Source organism: Mesoplodon bidens (genome assembly GCF_964165515.1).
Source record: "Mesoplodon bidens genome assembly, chromosome: 19".
In the NCBI taxonomy this organism is placed as follows: Eukaryota; Metazoa; Chordata; class Mammalia; order Artiodactyla; family Ziphiidae; genus Mesoplodon; species Mesoplodon bidens.
In genome coordinates this window covers 47,021,648-47,047,822 of record NC_138179.1, presented here as the reverse complement: position 1 = coordinate 47,047,822, position 26,175 = coordinate 47,021,648, and the positions used below count along the sequence as shown (strand labels likewise).

The 26,175-nt window shown below is 35.4% G+C and overlaps 1 protein-coding gene across 4 annotated transcripts in view; it reads left to right on the top strand.

Annotated features, from left to right (window-relative positions):
• Positions 1-26,175, top strand: part of TANC2 (tetratricopeptide repeat, ankyrin repeat and coiled-coil containing 2) — a 356,371-nt gene that overhangs the window by 211,062 nt on the left and 119,134 nt on the right. For all 4 annotated transcript variants that reach the window (XM_081218265.1, XM_081218264.1, XM_081218263.1 and 1 more), the window contains 2 exons: positions 6,826-7,012; positions 17,705-17,968. In XM_081218265.1, the coding sequence (XP_081074391.1) occupies positions 6,826-7,012; positions 17,705-17,968 (451 nt within the window). The remainder of the gene's footprint in view (positions 1-6,825; positions 7,013-17,704; positions 17,969-26,175) is intronic.

The window sequence follows — 26,175 nt, the reverse complement described above, 5'->3', positions numbered from 1 at the left end:
TACACCTAAATCCAGGTCACTGTCATCTCTTGCCTGGGCTAGTGCAATAGCTCCTAGAATGTAAGGTTGGAAGGCTGGAACTTTTGCCTGTTCTATTTATGGCTGTATCCTCTGCACCTAGAACAATGTCTACTATTAGTAGGTGCTCAATAAATACTTACTGTCTGAATAAATGGCCTCCCAATAGGGCTCTGCTTCCACTCTTGCCCCCTGTAGTCTGTTTACACAGAAGCCAGCGTGATCCTTGTAAAATGTGAACCTGGTCCTTTGACTTCTCTTCTCTCAATCTCCCACTGTATTCCCCCACATTTAACATTAAATCTGAAATCTTTACCATGACCAGCAAGGGGCTACCTCTCTGACATCATTTCCTACCCCTCTCCCTTTCACCTGCAGCTCGCCGGCAACACTGGCCTTCCTGTCATTCCTCAAACACATAAAACATTCATTTATACTGGAATGTTCTTCCCACGTAACTCACTTCCTTACTTTATCCAGTGCTCAAATGTTACCTCCTCCGAGAGGCCTCTTCCTTAATTACTTTATCTAATAACACCTGCCCATCACTGTATCCCCTTATCCTGGTACTTTATTTTTTATAGCTTTTATCATTAATTTATTACATTATATATTTAGTTGTGGGGAGGGTTGTCTGTATATCATACAAGAATGTAAGCTTCATGGTGATAGGGATTAATTTTTTTTAACTAATTTACATTGTAACTATGTCAGTATGCTGTGATCTGTGAATAAAAATGGAAATGATACATGTTGAGGGCTTCATTTAAATTGGTATAAATAAAACATCTATTTTACTTTTTATCTCTTTATATTCACAGCAGGTTAAAATATGACTGTTCTAATAATGACCAAGAAACATGACATTACAATCTGAGAATTTGCCAAGGACCCTGTTGTTTCTAAAAAGCTACATTTCTTGAGGTGCTAAAATTTATATTTGGTTGCTTTTGAGATGCTTCATGTCACAGCCTGTTGCAGTAATTTCTAAACGAAGTCACATGACTTGTGACTTCGTTTAGAAATCAGGTAGCCCCTTCCTGGTCATGGTAAATAAAGATTTCAGATTAGAGCATGCTTTGTGCATTTACTGAATAAATTCATCATAAAATAAGTAAATGAGTAGTATCATTGATTTAATGTAATTAAAGTGATACAGTATAATAGAAAAGTCACTGAACCAGGAGGTAGAAGATTTGTAGGGTTCATTTGTATTTCAATTTTCAGGTAAAGAAAAGTGGAAACACACTGCCAGAAAGTGATGGAATAGTATTCAAATCCAGGCAGTCTGCTTTTACAACTTACGTTCTTAATAGCTACACCATACTGGTCCAGTATAGCATGAAATAATGACAGGATTGTTGTGAAGATCAAGTTAAATCATGAATATGAAATCACTTCATAAGCTGTAAAATGTCATATAAACAAAAGATATATATGCAATATAATTAGTATGTAAATGTATGCAGGAACTGTATGATTTGGGGGAAATTGCTTCATAGCTTGCATACTTAGGGTAGTTTCATTTTCACATTTCTTAAATGGGGAAATAATATTTATTATGCGTCATACTTGATTGATAAGGAGATAATGAAGTATCAATTATAACATTTAAAAACTTTTAACTACGAAACATTGAACAAATATAAAATATTAATAATGAAGCTACATGATAGCCCTCTTGGAATATAATATACCATGAAACTATCTTGGAACCACAGAAGAAAGTGGCTGAATTGATCATTGGAATTTCTAGTCTTAGGAAAATGATTAAGAACTGGGAGGTCATGTTCACTTAGTGACTTTCTTCTGTACTAAACAGCGTACTGACAACGATAGATTGCTTTGTTTAGAAAGACCCTATAGTAATGGTGTCCTCAGAATAGTGCCAGTAATGACAAAATCCAGCAGAGGCAAGTCAGCATATATCATTTTTTTGCAAAGGACAACATATTGAAAGTGATATTCAACTGATCACTATATTTTCTTCTCTCAGTAGTTTCTGGGGTATTAGGATGTACCTTATAAATTCCATCATTAGATTCTTCCCTTGTGTATTTGTAGAACCTTGAAGAGAGCCGATGGGGAGTTTGGGATCCTTCTGGAGACCACTAAAAGATCAATGGGAAAACCACTGAAAGGTTTTAGAAGTGGAGCGGCTTAATTAGATGTCCATTTTAGCCTGCAGTATGGAGAGTAGATAATGTTGTCTTTCTGTGCCTAGAAGAGATTTCTATGTCTCATTAACTAGCCTCCTTAAATAAATATAAGGCTTGCCTTTTAATTCACAAGCCATGAACAATTTTCTGCTTTCTGAATGGCTTGATCTTTAAGCTTTGCTTTTACAGTTAAAGCTTTTAAAGCATACAGTCTGTGATAAATGCTTTATTGTCCAGAAAATAACTTGTAGTAAAAATTATGCATCATTTGAGCCTAACCTCCACATTGGCTATATTATGCATATAATACAGTTTCCTTTCTCAAAGAACCGACTGAGAATCTTGTCTAAAAATGGAAATTAGTTGCTATAGAGGTAATAGATTTATACCCAAATGAAACTTTTTCAACATGGAATGACTGTAGTATAGATATATCTAATGTAGAAGACTCTGATACAACTCTATTACAGTACCCACATATTTCTTAAACTGAGAATGAGGCAGTTAAAAATTGCCATACCAAATTCTAACTAGGAAGGATTCTAAGTCAGTAAGACTGGGGTGGGGTTCAGTATCTGTCAGTTTTGTAGGGGAATTTGTTTTTTACATTCCACAGGAAATTCTACTGCAAGCCCAGTTTTTAAAAAATTCATTGCTCTGGTAGACCAACATCATTTTATAGAAATAGAGGAAATTACAAAGAAATTGAAACTCCTCCCTCCTCTGGAGAAAAATTATATAGAAGAGAAATGGCATAGATTTGAGGGCTTATTGTGTTATTAAGAAAAATCAGTTTCTAATATTATTCATTAGATTGAAAAGATTTACTTGGTTGCAGGGTTCTGAGAATGTCATTTATGCTTGGTTGAGTTGAATGTATCTTTTATGACCTGGTTATGGCATTTAAATTAAAATCAAAACCTGGATTCAACACAGATAATTAAATATAAGAGATTGCATCTGGAAATCATTTGGGGACGAGTCAAAGAGCCTTAATATTCTCATATTTGTTGATCAACATATTTTCCAGTCAAGTTATAAAATGTAAATCTTCAATTTTAGCAGAGAGATTATAAATAGACTCTGTATGTAAAGTTGAAATGCTTTTTATTTAATTTAACATTTAAAGATGTCAAATTTATCATTAGTACTCCTTCAAGTAATTTTGCCACTGATCAGTTACTGTTTTGAAAAGGATAACATTTTTTTTAAACATCATTATTGGAGTATAATTGCTTTACAGTGGTGTGTTAGTTCTGCTTTATAACAAAGTGAATCAGCTATACATATACATATATCCCCATATTTCCTCCCTCTTGTGTCTCCCTCCCACCCTCCCTATCCCACCCCTTTAGGGGGTCACAAAGCACTGAGCTGATCTCCCTGTGCTGTACAGCTGCTTCCCAATAGCTATCTATTTTACATTTGGTAGTGTATATATGTTCATGCCACTCTCTCACTTTATCCCAGTTTACCCTTCCCCCTCCCCATGTCCTCAGGTCCATTCTCTACATCTGTGTCTTTATTCCTGTCCTGGCCCTAGGTTCTTCAGAACCTTTTTTTTTTTTTTTTTTTTTTTTAGATTCCATATATGTGTGTTAGCATACGGTATTTGTTTTTCTCTTTCTGACTTACTTCACTCTGTATGACAGACTCTAGGTCCATCCACCTCACTACAAATAACTCAGTTTCATTTCTTTTTATGGCTGAGTAATATTCCATTGTATATATGTGCCACATCTTCCTTATCCATTCATCTGTTGCTGAACACTTAGGTTGCTTCCATGTCCTGGCTATTGTAAATAGTGCTGCAGTGAACATTGTGGTACATGATTCTTTTTGAATTATGGTTTTCTCAGGGTATATGCCCAGTAGTGGGATTGCTGGGTAGTATGGTAGTTCTATTTTTAGTTTTTTAAGGAACCTCCATACTGCTCTCCATAGTGGCTGTATCAATTTACATTCCCACCAACAGTGAAAGAGGGTTCCCTTTTCTCCACACCCTCTCCAGCATTTATTGTTTGTAGATTTTTTGATGATGGCCATTCTGACTGGTGTGAGGTGATACCTCATTGTAGTTTTGAATTGCATTTCTCTAATGGTTAGTGATGTTGAGCATCCTTTCATGTGTTTGTTGGCAATCTGTATATCTTCTTTGGAGAGATGTCTATTTAGGTCTTCTGCCCATTTTTGGATTGGGTTGTTTGTTTTTTTGATATTGTGCTGCATGAGCTGCTTGTAAATTTTGGAGATTCATCCTTTGTCAGTTGCTTCATTTGCAAATATTTTCTCCCATTCTGAGGGTTGTCTTTTTATCTTGTTTATGGTTTCCTTTGCAAAAGCCTTTAGGTTTCATTAGGTCCCATTTGTTTATTTTTGGTTTTATTTCCATTTCACTAGGAGGTGGGTCAAAAAATATCTTGCTGTGATTTATGTCATAGAGTGTTCTGCCTATGTTTTCCTCTAAGAGTTTGATAGTGTCTGGCCTTACATTTAGGTCTTTAATCCATTTTGAGTTTATTTTTGTGTATAGTGTTAGGGAGTGTTCTAATTTCATTCTTTTGCATCGAGCTGTCCAGTTTTCCCAGCACCACTTATTGAAGAGGCTGTCTTTTCTCCACTGTATATTCTTGCCTCCTTTATGAAAAATAAAGTGACCAAATGTGTGTGGGTTTATCTCTGGGCTCTCTATCCTGTTCCATTGATCTATATTTCTCTTTTTGTGCCAGTACCATTACTGTCTTGCTGACTGTAGCTTTGTAGTATACTCTGAAGTCAGGGAGCCTAATTCCTCCACCTCCATTTTTCTTTCTCAAGATTGCTTTGGCTCTTTGGGGTCTTTGGTGTTTCCACACAAATCGTGAATTTTTTTGTTCTAGTTCTGTGAAAAATGCCATTGGTAGCTTGATAGGGATTGTACTGAATCTGTAGATTGCTTTGGGTAGTATAGTCATTTTCACAGTGTGATTCTTCCAATCCAAGAACATGGTATATCTCTGTCTGTTTGTATCATCTTTAATTTCTTTCATCGGTGTCTTATAGCTTTCTGCATACAGGTCTTTTGTCTCCTTAGGGGGGTTTATTCCTAGGTATTTTATTCTTTTTGTTGCAGTGGTAAATGGGAGTGTTTCTTTAATATCTCTTTCAGATTTTTCATCATTAGTGTATAGGAATGCAAGAGATTTCTGGGCATTAATTTTGTATCCTGGTACTCTACGAAATTCATTGATTAGCTCTAGTAGTTTTCTGGTAGAATCTTTAGGATTCTCTACATATAGTATCATGTCATCTGCAAACAGTGACAGCTTTACTTCTTCTTTTCCGATTTGGATTCCTTTTATTTCTTTTTCTTCTCTGATTGCTGTGGCTAAAACTTCCAAAACTGTGTTGAATAAGAGTGGTGAGAGTGGGCAACCTTGTCTTGTTCCTGATCTTAGAGGAAATAGTTTCCATTTTTCACCATTGAGAACAATGTTGGCTGTGGGTTTGTCATATATGGCCTTTATTATGGTGAGGTAAGTTCCCTCTATGCCTACTTTCTGGAGGGTTCTTATCATAAATGGCTGTTGAATTTTGTCAGACGCTTTTTTTGCATCTATTCAGATGATCATATGGTTTTTCTCCTTCAGTTTGTTAATATGGTTTATCACATTGATTGATTTGTGTACATTGAAGAATCCTTCCATTCCTGGGATAAACCCCACTTGATCATGGTGTATGATCCTTTTAATGTGCTGTTGGATTCTGTTTGCTAGTATTTTGTTGAGGATTTTTGCATCTATGTTCATCAGTGATATTGGCCTGTAGTTTTCTTTCTTTGTGACATCTTTGTCTGGTTTTGGTATCAGGGTAGGATAACATTTCTTGAGTGTTTGAGAAAACATAGACTTTCATTCATTATTTCATTTATTTATTTGGGTAGAAGGAGCTAAAGAAAAGCGATTATCATTAAATTAGGTAAACCAGAATATACTACCATCAGTCTTTTTGGTGATTATTCATTACTTCCCATCAAAAATGTGAAAAGGAGGTAACTTTAGGTGTAAGAATCACTCAGTGATCTCAGTCTGTAATCAGTTTCTACAGAGAAATTATTTCATTTTGTATTAAATTAATATTGTTTGATCTATTTTATTTGACAAACTTTTAGATAAGTCATTTTCTCTGTATTCATTTATTGTCTCTGAGCAGCCACGTGTGTATCAAAAAAAACCCATTTATTTGCATTAAGAAGTTTATTTTTATTTCTCCTTGGCTGCAGAGATTTTTTTTTCTATCCAAAGAAAATTATTAGCAAGAAAAAGTTCCAAGCCTTCAGAAAAATTTCGATTGAAAATAGCAAGAAAAATTTGTGATTAATAAATTCGTCTATTAGTTCATAGCAGTGATAAAGACTGCTTGTCACTGTGAGTTTCCTAGGCAGAAAAACAGGCCAGTCTCTGCTCATGTTAAATTTATCAAGTTTCACCTTAATTATAGAACACAGAATGCTTTATCCCGGAAGGCAAAAACAAACAGAACCTAATAGATGTAAAAGTTGTGCATGTGGATTTTTTTCTTTTTCTTATCAAAGCATGTGTTTTACCATAAGATATATTTTACTTTAACAGCTGATAAGTTTATCTCATTTTTCATTTCAATTTTTCAGACCTCAGCAATCACCCAGAGGATAAGTCCCTGTTCCACCTTGACTAGCAGCACTGCCTCTCCACCAGCCAGTAGCCCCTGCTCCACTCTCCCGCAAGTCAGTACAAATGCAACTGCCAAGGATGGCAGCTATGGGGCTGTCACTAGTCCAACCTCCACCCTTGAAAGCAGAGATAGCGGTATCATTGGTAAGTTGGTTTTTATATTAATCATTAAAAAATAAATCATTTTGTGTCTTTTTTTCTTTTTAAAATAATTACACAAGCTCAAGGTTTTTAAAAATTCTGCTTTTGAGTTACTGAGGTGTATGTATAAAATGTGTCCTTTTCTTTTTAATGATACAGGAGAGAGACATAAAGGGTAAACAAAATGAGAGGTATCCCTCCCTGCTTAACCAGTCCTTTAAAGATAATATCTGATAGAAAAAAGTTCTTTCTACTTCTTCTTGTAAATTCACATGCATCATCTGTCTACCAACAGAAGTGGTTCAGAAAATGTTTATCCCTCACTGAACTAGTAGTTCCTTGGTGGTTCTCAGTTCTTCGTATTATTGCCTGTTGTATACTTGTTAAGGGGAGTCAGTCACATGGAAGTGAGCAAAGTTTTGGGAAAAGAAGAATCTGAAGACAAAGAAATGCAAAGAGAAGAAAAGAAGACTGAGCACAGAATCTTAGGGCACGTTCAAATTGAGCAGGGGGTGAGAGGTGTGAGAATGAGCCAGTAGATAGAGAAAAAGGGTAGTCAGACAGATAGGAGAAAAATTGGGGCAGTATAATGTTACCAGTGCCAAGGAAGATAAAAGTTTCAAGGAAGGGGTGAGGAGAGGCTAGTCAACAAATGACAGAAGCTGAAGAGGCTAGGAAAGTGGAAACGATAAAGGAATAAAGACAATGAAATATTTTTTCCTCATTTGGCTTCCTTCTAAAGGTTATCAAATCAAAATATTTATTTGTTTAGATGTTATTGCAGATATTTTAATGCCATGTCAACTAAGCATATCTCTAGTACTTAAATGAATATACATCAACATGTGAATTTATTCACTTTAAATAAATAATGAGTTGATAAAAAGAATATTTTTACAGCAAAGTTACAGGATACAAAATCAACATACAAAAACCAGTTGCGGGCTTCCCTGGTGGCGCAGTGGTTGAGAGTCCGCCTGCCGATGCAGGGGACACGGCTTCGTGCCCCAGTCTGGGAAGATCCCACATGCCGCGGAGCAGCTAAGTCCATAAGCCATGGCCGCTGAGCCTGTGCGTCTGGAGCCTGTGCTCCGCAATGGGAGAGGCCACAACAGTGAGAGGCCCGCCTACCACAAAAAAAAAAAAAAAACAGTTGCATTTCTATACCCTAACAATGGATAACCAAAAAAAATAAAATAAAGCAATTCCATTACAGTAGCATCAAAAAGAATAAAATACTTAGGAATAAATTTAACCAAGGAGGCAAAAGGCATGTACACTAAACACTACAAAACATTGCTAAAGAAATTTTAAAAGACTTAAATAATTGGAAATATATCCTGTGTTCATGGATTGGAAGACTGATACTGTTAAAATGATAATATTTCTCAAAGCAATCTGCAGAATCATTGAAATCCCTATCATAATCCCAACAATGTTCTTTGCAGAAATAGAAACACCCATTCTGAAATTCTTGTGAAATCTCAAAGGACCCCAAATAATCAAAACAATTTTGAAAATGGAGAACAAAGTTGGAGGACTCACATTTCCTAATTTTAAAATGTATTATAAAGCTCCTAAAAGGCAAGATTCATGTCTAATAATTTTATATATCCTCAGTATGTAACATAATGATTTCTAATTTGTGATTACTTTATATGAGAAGTCATTATGAAGATACTATCATTAAATAGCTAAATATTTTAACTAAATAAAATACATAGATAGATAAAATATGATGAAAATTGACCTCTTTTCCTAACCTCTGAAATAGTTTATAGAAAATTGGAATTACCTGTTTCTGGACTATTTAGTAGAACCTGCCATTAAAATATTTCAGACCTGTTATTTTCTTTATGTCGATTTTTTAAACTACTATTTCAGTGTATTTAATACTATAGGACTTAAAATTTTTTCCTTTTCTTTCTGAATGTGTTTTCCTTAGTAATAGTCTCTCTTCCAAATTTATTTGCAAAAACTTGTCCAAAGTATTCTCTTATAATGACATCACTACCTACCCAGGAACCCAAGCTAGAAAGCCAAGAGGAGAGTCCTTCCCACCTTCCTTCCCCCTGTATTTCTCATCCCTGTATTGTTTTTTCATCTTTCCTAGCATTGCCTTGATAGTCCGCATTATCTTAGACCTAGATTAATACAAATCTAACTGTCCTCTCTGCATTTTTTGCCTTGTCCTAAGTCTGTTTTTCACACAGCCACTGAAGTGAATTAACTGAAAAACAATTACTCTTTTGATTCTGTTATCTATAAGATGAAGTGAACTACCTGAAATTCAAATCTGATCAGATCACTCCTTTGGCTCCCATTTACCTAGCAGATAAAGGCCACGCTCTCCTGATCTGACTACAGCCAATTTCTCCAGCCTTCAAGCCCACTACTTCTGGCCTTGTATATATTATTCTGGCAACTTTAGATTTTGTTGTTACCTGACACATTCATTTTTTCATCTCTATGCTTTTGCTCATATTGAGCATTCTGCCTTGTAATCTCCTCTCTCCCTCTTAAATTTGACTAACTCCTACATATTTTTTTAAGATTCACCTTGAGTATTCTGTCACCACTACTACCACCACCTCTCTTCACTTCTCCACTCCACCTCCTATCCAATACATATTATTATTCCGTGTTCCCAGTAATACCTGTGCATATCTGTATCATTACATTTAACACATGGTATTATAATTACTTTTGGAGCCTGCTTTTCACCATTAGACTGTTTCTTGTTAGCCAAAATTGTGTCTTATTCATCCGTATCTGTAGCACCTAGTCCAGTGACTGACATATGGTAGCATAGTAGGTGCTGAAAGGAAAGAAAGCTTAAGTGTGGAAGGATAGGGCATAAAGGACTGACCTGGCGCTTTACTTTTTTGACAGGTGTTTAGAGTGTTTAGAGTGACCGTTGGGTACAAGATGGAACTTTATTAAATTTTTAATAAATAATAGAGATTAGAATTCTCCATCAACTAATCTTATTCTCTTAAATTCTCTTTATGATTCATTTTGGCCCAGTGACTTTTATAATCCCAGCCAAACCTCTTCCTGGGTTCTTCTTTCAATCTTATTAGAGTGTCTGTAACTGCATATCATCTATTCTGCCATACATAAAAAAAAATAGCTTTAGAAATACATTCATCCAAGCAGAAGGCATGGTGCTGACAGATTGGATAAAATGCATTTACAAGTAGTTACCTTTCAGAGTGGAAGCTTAACATGTCAGTGAGTGATCAGAATAAATGTTCATAATGTTCTGAAAATTAAAAATGAGATCCTGCTTTGACTTATAGCAGACAGTGTTCCTCATTTTTTTTTCTGATAAATTTCCAAAATTGTGTTCCTTGTAAATATAAGTGCCTTTGTGGATAAGAGAGCTAATTTGAAGAATAATGAACTTCCATTCTTTAATGTGTATAAACACTGAAACAGATTTACTTGCAAAATAATGAGAGAAGAAAGAGAATAATGTCTGTTCCTAAAATTACGTAAGACTATAGAGTAATTATCAAATTATATGTGAGCAGCTTATCTTGAGAAATGACTTGTTTCCCTTTAGTTTTTTTTCACTGCAGTCTGATTTGGAAGAAAATTGTATATGGCATAAGTAATAATAGTCAAAGATATTGTTATTACCTTGGAAATCTCAAGGCTAGCCTACCTTAACTGTTAAATATGTTTCACGTATTTTCCCTGCTGATTATAGAAACATCTGCTTTTCCAAATTAAATATTGCTTATATTATTTCAAACAAAAACTTCCAAGATAGACTGTTGTTTATTAGTGTTTCATATTTAAATCTTGCCCCGTCAGCGAAAAGCACAAAAGTTATTAAATGTATTAATTTAAATTATCTATTTTTGATTTGTTTATATATCAGTCAGTTCAGTGTGAATTCCTTATGATTACATTTTGTAATTATAGCAATCAATTTTAGTGATGCCTACTGTATCACCCTTACAGCATGCCAAAATATGTAGAATTCTAGTTATAAGAATCAGAATACTAGAAATGCAGAGTTCCTGAATTTTTAAGTATTGTTAATGTAAAAAGTTCCTCTCTCAGATTCTAAAAGGTTGTAAATAACTGTAACTTCTTAGATTTTATGTGGTCTAGATTCACCCCAGATGTAATTTAATTTTTACCACAGAAAGCATTCTCTGTTCCAGTCATAGCTTCCCTTTCCTCAAACTCACAACCTTTCTTAAATATGTGGTAAAATGTCACTGACATGATTGTCAGGTATTTACAATGTAATTTCATATTTGTCACTTTTTTTTTTTTTTTGTGGTACACGGGCCTCTCACTGTTGTGGCCTCTACCGTTGCGGAGCACAGGCTCCGGACACAGACTCTGGACGCGCAGGTTCAGCGACCATGGCTCACGAGCCCAGCCGCTCCGTGGCATGTGGGATCTTCCTGGACCGGGGCACGAACCCGTGTCCCCTGCATCAGCAGGCAGACTCTCAACCACTGTGCCACCAGGGAAGCCCCCATATTTGTTATTCTTTTATTTTATTGGTATAACTTAAATGGTATAATGGTCTTATATATGTGGCTAGTTAGATACCACCAACTACATATAATCTCCTATTAGCTTATATATAAGCTCCTATATAGCTTCACAAAAATCTTGATAATCATAAACTCCGTGAGATATACATCATTTTTATATCCTATTCAGTTTTCATGTTAAGTTTTAATAATGGGCTATTTTGGTATAGTGTTACATAGCAAAATGAATTTAAGCATGGATCCATTTAGGCATGTTTCTTGCCTTTTGTTTACCTGGAGATCACAGTTCCTTTCAGAAGGTTATAATTCTTTTTAAATTTCCTTTTTTTAAAATTTATTTGTTTATTTATTATTTTTGACTGCACTGGGTCTTCGTTGCTGCACACGGGCTTTCTCTAGTTGCGGTGAGCTGGGGCTACTCTTCATTGCAGTGCGTGGGCTTCATATTGCTGTGGCTTCTCTTGTTGCGGAGAACGGGCTCTAGGCGTGCGGGCTTCAGTAGTTGTGGCACGCGGGCTCAGTAGTTTTGGCTCGCAGGCTCTAGAGCACAGGCTCAGTAGTTGTGGTGCACGGGCTTAGTTGCTCCATGGCATGTGGGATCTTCCCGGACCAGGGATCAAACCTGTGTCCCCTGCATTGGCAGGCAGATTCTTAACCACTGTGCCTCCAGGAAAGAAAGTCCCAGAAAGGTATAATTCTTGAATTCCCTCTTTTAATCAAATCTCAGGATTTTTTTCTTTAGGTTCTGATTTATTGCCAAATTTGTTCTTATATCCTTTAGCCTTATATCACTTAACACCTAGGAAGATGAAACATCTACAGCTTTGCTCATTGTTCAGTGATTGTTTTCCTAGTATTTCACATTAGTAACTAAAAAGCAAAATCAGAAACTCCTAATCAAAGACCTTTGTTCGTTTAGTAACATATATTCCAGTAGGATGTTGTATGTTCATTTTTTGATGCAAATTTTCACGTTTAAAAAATCACCTCCCTGAGTCATAAACTTGAACATTAGGTAATTTGAGTTATTTTTTTATATTTTCTCCAACCTGTTTTCAGAAATGTGCAATTGTATCTTCACTGCTAAGTTTCTCCAGTTATTGTGCTAGTGACTCTGTCATCCTTCCCACCTTCTACTTACTTAGCACTAATAAATTTTTGGTAGCTATAGCGTTATATTTATATGGCATGGCATATATGTTAAAGAAGTCTAGATACTGCCTATTAAATTGATCAAGGAGACCAAACAGAGCATTTCTCTTGCATAATTGACCTAATATAACAATAATAATAATAGTAACAACAACCGTTGATTGAGTACAAAGTACGAGGCGGGTACCATTACTTAATCCTTACAATCATCTTATAAGAAAATAGTTGTAAAGGTTTCACAGGATCAGATAATTGAAAGGGTACATAAGACTCCACAGAAAAATGCTTACAACAAGCTTTTAGTAAAGATACAGTACAGCAGGCGAAGGAGAATGCGGGCGAGCACCGAGGATCCATTGCCAAGTGCAGCTCTCCAGGTTCTTTTTTTCTTTTTAACATCTTTATTGGAGTATAATTGGTTTACATTGTTGTTAGGTGCTGCTGTATAACAAAGTGAATCAGCTGTACATATACATATATCCCCATATCTCCTCCCTCTTGCGTCTCCCTCCCACCCCCACATCCCACCACTCTAGGTGGTCACAAAGCACTGAGCTGATCTCACTGTGCTATGCGGCTGCTTCCCACTAGCTATCTATTTTACATCTGGTAGTGTATATATGTCCATGCCACTCTCTCTCTTCGTCCCAGCTTACCCTTCCCCCTCCCCCTGTCCTTAAGTCCATTCTCTACATCTGCGTCTTTATTCCTGTCCTGCCCCTAGGTTCTTCAGGACCATTTTTGGTTTTTTAGATTCCATATATATCCAGGTTCATTCTTAATCAAATAGGATGTGCCTGTCCCCAGAGTATAAATCACCGAGATTTGTATAAGGAATCTTGGTTTCAGGAGAGCTCCCCAGAAGTTTACAGTGAAGCTTTTTATGCCCCTCTGGTCATATAGCTAAGCCAGACTGTCCAAGTAGTCCAGGTGTAAGCTGTCAATAAACAACTAGACCTGGTTGCTACCAGGGGAGTTTCAAACTTTAATCTGCAAATTATAAATCATTAGTTATCCCAGTTGACCTTATCTTGGCTACGAGTTAGTACCAGAGTTCCAGGCATCCCCAGAGATAAGTGTAGGGCTGGCCCAGTCTAGCTGTAAATTAACTCTGTCTTACAAAATAGTATAACAATCTTTCTTAGACTTAGAAAACTGAGATTCAAAAATAATTGGTCCCAGATCACATAGATATTAAGAGGCAAAGCTAAGATTCAAGTTCAGGTCTCTATAACTTCAAAACCCATGGTCCTAATTATTATAAAACAGTGCATAGTTCTAAAATAATTCTCTCTCAGAACAGATGACCTAAGACTATTATCCAGCATTAAAAATTTAGTCTTTATCAACAAAAGCAAAGTAGTGAATCAAGATAAAAATTATTACTATCAGTTTCTTTTTAATATTTATTTGGTTGTGTCGGGTCTTGGTTGCAGCAGGCAGGCTCCTTAGTTGTGGCTCATGGGCTCCTTAGTTGTGGCTCAAGGGCTCCTTAGTTGCAGCACATGGGCTCCTTAGTTGCGGCAGGCAGGCTCCTTAGTTGAGACATGCCTGTGGGATCTAGTTCGTGGATCAGGGATCAAATCCAGGCCCCCTACATTGGGAGCATGGAATCTTAATGACAGTGCCACAAAGGAAGTCCCTACTATCAGTTTTTAATTATTATAGATGACAAGCAAATGTGCTTGTACCGATGTACACTTACAATGGGTGCATTTTATGGTATGTAAATTGTACCTCAATGAAACTTTTAAATATATGGAGCTAATTTTATTCACAATGAGCCTGTTTATAAGCCTGTAATTCCTACTTCCTCACACTATCTTCCTGGCCTATATGGCAATATAAACAGAAATGCCATGTAAGCAGTTCTTTATACTGAGGTAGCAATTTATTTTTCTATATCAAGGAAGGAAAATGGAGAAATTCTCAGAAAAATCTCCTTAGTTACTTACAGCTCCATATTTCCCACTATTCTTTGTTCCACCTGGGAACGACTAGGTCTAGAGAATTAAAATGGAGATAGAATAGGTCTAGTGGAAAACAAATATGTATATTTTTCAATGAGAGGCCATGTCTTCCTCTTCACCTCCACTCAAGAAACTTTGCACATAGGGGTGCTTAATTTATGTAGGCCAATATCTGACATATAGACTGCTTGGGCTTTAGACTTTTGAAACTTTTAGTAGCCACATGAATCAAAATATCATTGCATTCTCTGGTGCTTCATTCACCTTGGTGACTTTAAGTTGTATGATAAGTTCTCACTATAGAGGAATGGTTGAGTAAAATAGGAGCATCCATAAAATTGACTAATATGCAGACATTAGCATGTTGTTATTAAAAATAGCATTTCAGGGCTTCCCTAGTGGCACAGTGGTTGAGAGCCCGCCTGCCGATGCAGGGGACACGGGTTCGTGCCCCGGTCCGGGGAGATCCTACATGCTGCAGAGCGGCTGGGCCCGTGAGCCATGGCTGCTGAGCCTGCGCGTCCGGAGCCTGTGCTCCGCAGCGGGAGAGGCCACAACAGTGAGAGGCCCGCGTACTGCAAGAAAAAAAAAATAGCATTTCATTTTGTGATTCTTCATTTTTTCTGTGTGTGGCCTCTTTTGCCATAGGATTGTCCTTTTTCTGGGATTAAGGATTTAGGACCTATCTTGTTCACCACTGTAGTCTGACACATACTAGTTGCTCAATAAAATTTTATTGGCTAGATAAGTGAACGAAATAAACTAAAAGTCACCATATTCTGTGAAAAGCATCAATGAAGCAAAAATGTACAAAATTCCTAAATGGGAATGGTTAACCAGAGAATTTTACTTTTGGTATTTTATGTGAGTTGTCTGTTTTCACTCTTTCTGTGCCCCAATGGTTCTGGACCACTGAGCATCCAATAAAACTAATTTATTCATCCTCTCAACAAATATTTGTTGATCATATACTGTGTGCCAGGGACTTTCTCTAGTGAAAAAGGGCAAGGGATACTTTGGGCTTAAAAAACAAGTGAACTATGTAATAACAGGTTTGGTTCATGCAGATAGTACAATTGTAGTGCAAAATGACATCACTGCTCTTCTCACACTGGGAAACTGGATGTCTTCCTTGTCTTTACTTTTAAATACCATGACCATAGAAGCCCTTCCTTATTATAAACTTTATCATTTAAATGATAAAATAGGGTCCATAGGCCACTGAATAATTCTTTGTACCATGAATTAATTCAAAGTTTCTCAAATCTTTTCACCACCAATGAGGACTTTCATAATTTTTATTGATAGACCCCGTATTTTTTTTTTTTTTTTTTTTTTTTTTTTGTGGTACGTGGGCCTCTCACTGTTGTGGCCTCTCCCATTGCGGAGCACAGGCTCCAGACGCGCAGGCCCAGTGGCCATGGCTCACGGGCCCAGCCACTCCATGGCATGTGGGATCTTCCCGGACCGGGGCATGAACCCATGTCCCCTGCATTGGCAGGCGGACTCTCAACTACTGCGCCACCAGGGAAGCCCCAGACCCCGTATTTTTGAAAAAATTTTCAGCATCACTCTATTCTTTATCCAATAGTTTCTATCTCATTTTTTATTTATCAAATGTATATATACATATGATATATATATATATGTATGATATGTATACATATATATATCTGCCAAAATTTCTGTTCAACATGAGATAACTAATGTTATCACCCTTGATATAATTGCAGCTAAGTTTATAGAAACTTGATGTTTTAGGTAACTAGTCAACATATTATTACTTATAAATCATTTGAAAACATATTATTACTTACAAATTATTTGAAATATTGAAAATAGTGAAACCCATTACTACCTTCTCAGACCTTTAAAGGTGTCGTGTTCCAGTGTTTGGAGCCTGCTGAATGTGCTCAGGGTTTATCTGGAGAAAAGGGGTATATTTCTGGAATATATACCAGGGTAAGACCTCACAGATACAAGTGAATCTTAGCCAGCTCTGATTTGGGACCTAAGTATAAAAACTTCTGCTGGGACACACCACCAAAAAAACCATGAAAGGCAAAGGGTTAACTAACAGACACTTTACATGTAGACAAGTCTTCCGGGAAACAGAAGTTTTACATTCTCCAGCTTTCATTATACTGACCCTAGCAGCTGTGTGAACTCCAAGCTTCTAGCTGAGAATTAAAAGCCAGCTGAATCACCACATCTTTACACCAAATGAAATTATACTTCAGTCAAATTTTACAGAAAGAAAAATGTTTAAATATATTTTAAAGTAATAAGACAATTTCCAGAAATTAGGAAAAGAAGCATGCATCTGTTTAAAAAGAACGCACGCAGACACATACACACATAATATAAATTTACACCTATATATTATCACTGAACATATTTAGAAATTATACAGTATGCTATAGAATCCATAAAATCTCATTGGGGAAGGTGTAACATTGTGTTTGGTGGCAAAAAGGTTAGGATCCGTTGGGCTATTTATGACTGAAAGATAAATATATGAAATGAATTTTTAATTTAAAACAGAGGCCTTGTAGTGTTTCCTTATTTAGACAGATTCTTTCTCCTACATTAGCGTCTACTTAGGGAATGTTTCTATATTTTCTAATTCTTTGTTTCATATAAAGGGCCAGGAAGGAAAAATATAGGATAAAAGGAGTATAAAGATCTTTTTGACAGCTCTAGGGCTCTCCAGCAATCCATGAAAAGTATGTAAATTCCCTTTTGATGAAATTCTACAGTTTTTACCATTGATAGGCCCTATTTGTAGGCCCTTTAGCACTGATATATGAATTTGTTTAATTCATTCAAATAGAGTTGTTAAAAGTAAATATTTGAGAGAGAACCTGTGTGAGAGAGTTATATTTTGGTTTCAGTTGTTTAAACTTCATGATGGAGATAAAATCATCAGTAACTTTTTAAAAATAATGTTTCTGATATTGTCATTATCTAGTCATGTATTTGGAGAGTAGTAAACAGATTAACCTCTAGGTCTGGTTTTCTTTTTTAATTCACTTTACTCTTTTCTTCAGCTACCTTGACAAGCTATTCTGAAAACATGGAACGCACAAAATACGTTGGGGAAAGCAGTAAAGAATTAGGATCTGGAGGAAACGTAAAGCCTTGGCAGTCTCAAAAATCCAGCATGGATTCCTGTTTATATCGAGTAGATGAAAACATGACGGCTTCCACCTATAGTCTGAATAAGATCCCAGAGAGGAATTTGGAAACAGTTTTATCACAGTCAGTACAGTCTATTCCTCTTTATCTTATGCCACGGCCAAATTCAGTAGCAGGTAAGTTTTATGTTTTTTAAATCACCATTTTACTGGCATATATATTGAAATGAAGATGAATTCTGCTCTCACAGTATTTAAATTTTCCATTCATCTTCTTCAGCTAAGCTATTCTTTTATGTTTGGGTAATATACATGTGTATATCTTTTTGAACCTGGGGGAAGGTTCGTGTTCCTTAAGTGATTGTTTAGTTCTGCTTCCAAAATATAAAATAGGGACTTCCCTTGTAGTCCAGTGGTTAAGACTTCACCTACCAAAGCGCAGGGGCTGCGGGTTTGATCCCTGCTCAGGGAGCTAAGATCCCACATGCCTCCGGCCAAAAAACCAAAACATAGAACAGAAGCAGTGTTGTAACAAGTTCAATAAAAACTTAAAAAAAAAAAAAAAAAAGTCCACATCAAAAAAAATCTTAAAAGAAAACCAAAATATAAATATAAAATAAAAACACATAAAATCAAAAAGAGAACCTATAAAGTATATTGTCAAACTGTTAAAAGTCTTTTCTCACATCAGAACCCTTGCAAAGGATTTCAATTTGAGATTTTAGACTTTAAAAGCTTTAGTTTTAAAAAACATTATTTGGGAATTCCCTGGCAGGCCAGTGGTTAGGATTCTGAGCTTTCACTGCCAAGGGCCTGGGTTCGTCCCCTGGTCAGGGAACTAAGATCCCACAAGCTGCGCTGTGCAGCCAAAATAAAAAATGAAAAACATTATTAAATTGAAGTATATTTCAGTATTTATATTACCAGAAACATCACCTATAGCTTGAGAGAGTGACAAGCAGGCAAGAATTCAACTTCCCCATTCGAAGAGCTCAGTATTTTCACAATACACTGGCTATCTTACCATAGTAGAATCATCAGGTACCTACATTGCTAAAGAATAACTCAAACACCACTAGCAGTCTCAGTCATAAGGGGATGATACAGATAATAAGTGGCTGGAATATGGAGCCATTATTCTTTAATAGCTGTTCAGAACTACGTCAAGGGATATTTTTAATACAGCTAAGTTGCTATTTAATAATTCAGACCAGGACTTTTGCAGAATGGTTGGGCATTCTGACATTTTTAAGATGCATCATCATCTGGACTTTGTCCGTGCTACAAAATCAAAGTTATGTTTGTCTTTCTTACTTGCCTGATGAGTGTCAGGATGGGTTTATCTCACTGACACAAGATAATAAAATACTTATTGTAGTCAAGAGCTCTTTCCAGATGTAATTATTTGTTACGCAGATGATGGTGTGATGCTTCTTGCCTTTCCCATCTCCCTCCTGTACCTTTTCTAAACCATTACTCTTTGTTCTGTCCTCTGGAGACCATCAGCATCTGTCATCAGATGTGATTACGAGGAGGATGGCTCATCTGGAAGATCAGTCACTGCAGAAGATTTTAATATTAATTTTTCAAGATTATTCACTTTTATATAATGACAGAAAATTTTCTCTCCTGGGTTCTTTTAAATATGATGATCCCCAACCATGACATCATTTTTAGAATCCTAGAATGCTATAACTTACGAGAAATTGCGAGGCAAATTCAGTCTATCCAAAAGAGAAGCATTTAAATCCTTGCTTACATAAAAATGGAAAATATAGCTACCAACCTTAATGGTACATCCCAATTTACTTCTTAACTAAGCTGCAGTGATTTCTAAGAGAATTCTGGCTCTGTTATTTGAGAAGAATACTGAGCACTTAGTAGGAAACAGAGGTATAAGCTTCTTTTGTTCTCTTTTTAGTTCACTGAAGAGATTATAAAATACTTTTCCCTTCTTGAGCATAAGTGTCTGTAAAGATTCATTATTTTACCCTATGCAAAAACTAACTTTAGGTTTTACAAAAAGTTGTACAGGACTAATTAGACAGATATGAGTCATCCCTCACTGTCTCTAAAGGTTTCTAACACTGTTGCTTTCTAGAAAATGGCATAAGGCAGCTGTCAGAAGCATCAATGTTATCAGACATTTCTCTAACTAATAGATATTGAAGAAATTGACTGTATAGAGCCCAGGTTTCTATACCAGGTATTTTAATCACCAGGTAAAAATATAATTTGAAATATGTTTTTAAAAAAACTTTAAAAAGCAAGCAGTATTTTATCAGGTGAAGAGTACATTCTTCCATTATATGGATTGTAAGATTTTTGTCTATTTAGAATTTTATCTTGTAAGCGCTGTTATTCTAGTTACTTAATGAAATCTTTTAAATTGTGGTCAACTTTTAGGGAATTAGAAATCAATTTGTGAATTTTTCAGACTTCTTAACTACCTCTCACGGTATATTTTTTGCAAACTGCCATTTAGCAACTTTACTGTTTGTAGTCGTCAACATACTTGTGGCTACAATTGTACTTCAGTAACTTTTTGCATATCCATTGGAACAGTGACTGAAGCAAATATTAAGATTTTCTTGGAGAATTACAGTAGGGAATTCTAATTGACATCCATTGTTGTTTTGGTAACCTACCCGGCTACAGTGTGATAAATGCTATAATACAGTAATTTATAAAGTACCATAGGAACACAGAGAAGGAAGAATCTAAGTGCAAAGGGGAAAGTAGGGTAGAGAAGAACAGAAAACATCACAGAGAAGGACAAATAAGAATTCACTAGAAGGACTAAGAGAAGAAAGAGGAAGGAGGCACCAAGAAGTTAGAGAACTTGGCATATAATTGGTATTTCTGCATGACTAGGACCTGGAGTATATGGAAGGAATGGTAGAAAGTGATGTTGAAAGGGAAGCCAAAGACCTTATGCACTCTGATGTTATGTTGGGTTTACTTTGTTGATAGTGAGTTTAAACAGGAGCCATATTATCACATTTGCAGTTCAAAAGAATGACTGTACATATCCATCCCTTATAAGATAGACTGGAGGGCAAAAGCCTGGAGTTAGAGAAAATAGTTAAAAGCTTCTGGTATTGTGCAAAATTACAGTGAATTGAATTGCCAGGTTATATCAACGGAGTTGAGAGAGTGGCTTGAGAGATCTTCTTTTTTGCCTTAAAAAATAACATTTTTTAGATTTTTTAATACAGAGAGATATAAAGAAGAAAACAAAACAAGAAATGAGCTATAATCTCCTTGCCCAGTGGTTCCTGCTGACATATTCTAGAAATTAAAGATTCATATATATTACATAATATATATAAAATAAAAATTCAGATTCAAACAAAAAACACAAAAGGAAAAGCCACTTTCCCCTCTCATCTTAGTAAAACGTTAATATTATGATTCTTTAAAATATATGTATTATACATATAATATTCATATTATATACGTAATATATATTATATAGCTACATGTGATTATAATATATGTTAAGAGACATGTGAGGTCAAAAATCAATAAGATTTATACAAGAGAAATGAAAGCATATGTTCTTACCCAGATTTACACAAATCATAGCAGCTTTATTTGTAATGGCCACAAATTGTCAGTATCCCAAATGCCCATCAACAGGTGAACGGATAAACAAATTAAGCATATCTTTACAGTGAATACTACCCAGCAGTAAAAAGAATGAACTGATACTGCAACAACATGTATGAATCTCAAAATAGTTAATGCTGAGTGAAAGAAGCCAGATTTTTTAAAAGTACATACTATATGATTACATTTATATAAAATCCTAGAAAATGCAAACTAGTCTATAGGCACAGAGGGTCTCTCTTGCAATACAACCATCTGCACGTGCAAGTTGCACCAAGCCCTCTTTGTATTACCCTGTGGGAATTGGGGCTCATAACTGACACAGTGTTGATACTGTGGCTACTGTTACTCCTCTGAGTAATAAACTGTCTTTCATCTATGACCTAGATGTCTCATGTCTTCTTCCTCAAGCATCCAGGCTTGTTAGCTTACGAGTAGGATAAAACATCAGATCCTTCACAGTTCTTGACAATGAAATGCTATTATACCCATACCTAAAAAAATTAAAAGGAATGGCAATGTCAAGTGTTCGTGAGGATGTAATGCAATTGGAATTGTCATACATTGCTGATGGGGGTATATTAATAAATTGGCATTACCACTTTGTAAAGCTGCTTGGCAAGATCTGTTAAAGGTGTATAAAGCTATATGTGCATGTTACCTAAAACCTAGCGATTCCACTCCTGCATAGACTAGCCATCAAAAATAAGTCCTTATATTCACCACAAGACAAATATGAGAATGTTCATATCAGTTTTAGTTATAATACCCAAAAGCTGAAATTAATCCACATGTGCATCAACAGTCTTGATGAATTGTGTACAACAATTAAAAAGAACGTACTACTGCTATAGACAACCTCATGGAGAGTACATACTATATGAAGTATGTATATTTTTATAAAGTTCAGAAAAACAGACAAAACTATGGCACTTCTGTGGTGAAGAACTAAAGTAGTGGTTACCTTTGGTGGGAATATCAATTAAAGGAGCCTTCTATATCTTGATCTGAATGGTGGTTGCATGGGTGTATACATAGGTAAAAATTTATTGAGCTAAATACTTAAGATTTATGTACACTATGTATATAAATTATACCTCAACTTAAAATACATATAAAGTATATATTTAAGCTCTTGTCTTTCTAAAAGGGTTTTCCTTTGTCTTTGGTTTAGAAATAGCAGTCCTAGGTGACATCACTAGATCTTTGAAGAAATACCTATTTTTAGTGTTGATTAAAAATATCCAAATAGCTTCAAGAACTGGATGATCTACTTAAGGTGTATCAGAAGTTTGTTCCTTTTTCTTGCAAATAGTATTCCATTGTACGTTTGTACCTCATTTTATCTGTCCATTCACCAAGTTGATGGACATTGAGGTTTTTTCCATTTTTTAGCTATTGTGAATACTGCTGCTATGAACATTCTTGTGCCAGCCTTTGAATGAATATATATTTTCATTTCTCTTGAATAGATACCTAGGATTGGAATTGCTGGATCATAGGGTAAATTTATGTTTAACTTTTTAAGAAACTGCGAAACTGTTTTCCAAAGCGACTGCACCACCCACAATGTCTGGAGACTCCTGTTTCTCCACCTCCCGTCTACCATTTGTTATTGTCTTACCTCTTATTATGCTTATTCTAGCAGATGTGAAATGCTGTCTTGTGGTTTTTAATTTGCATTTTCCTAGTGACTAATGATGTTGTGCTTATTTTGTTTGCTTATTAGCTATTCATATATCTTCTCTGGTGAAATACCTATTTTTTATGGGCTGTCTGTCTTCCTATTATTGAGTTGTAAGAATTTGTTGTATATTCTGTATACAAATCCTTATCAGAGATGTGTTTGTAAAATATTTTCTCCCAGTCTGTTGCTTATCTTTTTGTTTTCTTATTGATGTATTTTGAAACACAAAAATTTTTTAAATATTTATTCCTTTATTGAAGTATACTTGATTTACAATGTTTCAGGTGTACAGCAAGGTGTTTCAGTTATACATATATATTTGTATGCTCTTTCAGATTCTTTTCCATTATAGCTTATTACAAGATATTGAATACAGTACCCTGTAGGTCCTTGTTGGTTATCTATTTTATATATAGTAGCATGTATCTGTTTATCCCAAATTCCAAATTTTTCCCTCCCCCCTCCCTTTCCCCTTTGGTAACCATAAGTTTGTTTTCTATGTCTGTAAGTCTGTTTCTGTTTTGTAAATGAGTTCATTTGTATTGTTTTTTAGATTCCACATACAAGTAGTGTCATATGATGTTTCTCTTTCTCTGTCTGACTTACTTCACTTAGTATGATAATCTCTAGGTCCTTCCATGTTGCTGCAAATGGCACTATTTCCTCCTTTTTATGGCTAAATAATATTCCATTGTATATATATACCACATCTCCTTTATCCATTCATCTGAAACACACAAAATTTGATGACATCAAGTTATCAGATTTTTCTTCTGTAGACCATGCTTTTGGTGCCATTTTTAAATCATTTTAACAGAAAGTAAAACTGTTTATATCAAATATTATAAAACACTGATTTTTCTTTGTTATTGGAGTTTATCTTAACTCAAGTACTGAAAAATATTTCCTTACATACTTAAATGCTTTCTTCCTTCTTCTTTTCCTTTTACCCTCCCTCATGTTAAAACATAAATAAAAGGGATAATATTAGTCTAAATTGTTATTCCGATAAACCTTAATTATTGATTAGTTTTTCATCTATCACAGTGGTCATCTCATAACACTGGCCTTTCTGGCTAGCAGAGATTTTTCAGATTCTTAAGCAGTACTGGTCATGCTTCTTCAATAGATCTGTCCTGGAGAATAGGATTTTTTACTGTTGGAGGAGCACTTACTGACTATGTTGAACAAAATACTTCATCAGAGAATTATTTCTTGTCAATGTTGAATGTAATACAAACAGACCTGCTATTGCCTACAGGGCAAGTCATAGGTCAAGGAGTAGTTTGTATGGGAAACCATGTATCTGTATCTGTAACCATGTTCTGTATCTGGAAACCATGGTTTCAGATCCTCACACAGAGGCAGGAAGGTAAACCAAATGACTCAATTATTTTCAAAATTTATAGATTGTAGGTTGAAAGTGTTTCCAGAATGTAGAAAGACAAAATTACTTTCACCTGCTAACTGTATAATGTGTGTAAATATTTGATAAGACCACAATCTCTAGTAGCTTAAGTGATTAGATACCTAAATCAGTTTTTAAAGTAAATTGTATTAGCTCAGGAGGGTACTCTCTTCTCATTTTAGCTCTAGATATATATGTTTTCCTTTACTTTCTAATGCACGTAGAAGTGGTTCCCCAAGCTGGGGGAAGATCAAATACTGAAATCTCCTTGGTGAACAGGAATGATTGAGGATTTCAAATATGAGATGAGTTTGAAATAGGGAAAAAAGTCAGTATATTTTACTTATTAAATTGTTCTAAGCATATGAACGGGGTTGGGGGGGTGATGAATGCCAATAATAAAAGGCTTTGTTCAAACTCAGCTTTTAAATTTCCTTTTTTTTAAACTTTATCTCAGTATGAGTGATATATTTATTTTAGAGACCAATTAATGTTGAATAATGATATGAAAATACCATTTTCATCACATTTTTAAAAACCTAGGGGATTAACTGTTTAATTGGTCCTTGCTATGTTATAGACTTCTCCCCACCTCGGGAAGAGAAGCATCCTCTTTAGCTTGAGCTTTGTGGCATCTTTACAGGACCACATTTGTCACGACCAGGAAATTGTCAAGGAGTTATATGAGGCTGATGCTGGATTGAACTCTGAAGAGTAAAACTGTCTATGTTATTCCATAATTCTTGATTTTAAAGAGAATTGGAAAGGATGTGTGGCTTTGATAACACTTTTATTTTCAGGGAATGGAGTCAGCACTATAAAATGTTTATGGTGATTTATTTTTTTAATATTTTCTGAGATTTTAACTCACTGCAATGTATTGAAGTAACATATGTAATGAAATTTTTTAAACAATCGTGTACTTTTTATTGATTACTAAAATAGGTCTGATTGAATAAATACATTGGTCAGTTAGATTTAGCTATATACCTTTAGCAACATAAAGATTCTTAAACAAGTGAAGTCTAAAGTTAATGTACCAGTTAAAAGCTCCATATACCACGAATGAAAATAGTACTATTTACTGAAAACATAAAAACTTTTATCTTGAATGATGAAGTGATTAAAGGTGAGTTTTGGCAGTCTAGCCTTAAAGGTTGGGTTTTTCCTGGAGCAGCTGTTTTCTGAATATAAATTTAGAAGTTTATGCACCTTTAAATTAAAATTGTAAAATATGAAAAAATAAAAACTGTCTTTTACTGTTTTCAAAATGTAAATCACTATTGCATATTTTTAAGCCTGTTGTGTTGGAAGGAGGCAGAGAACCCTTGTGGACTTGTGGTTGCATGGCAGAAATTATCAGAGTAGGCTGTCTGTGGTCATCCTTGATGTCTTAAAATGAGATTGGCAGTGAATTGGAGGGATATGGGAAGCAGGAAATGTTCGCTTACAACAGCTGTCCTCAGTGCTTTGTGTGAAAATGAAGAGTCTATCAGGGAAACATGCAAACAACAGAAGTCAGTTAAAATATAAACTCTCACCATCTGCTTCTTAATGTTTGGAGCTGCACATTTTCCTAAGAGAAGGATCTTAAGAATCAGGTAAATGCAAAATGGGAATCCTGGGGGATTTAAATGAATCCAATCGGAAACTGTAATAAAGATTTTACCAAAAAAA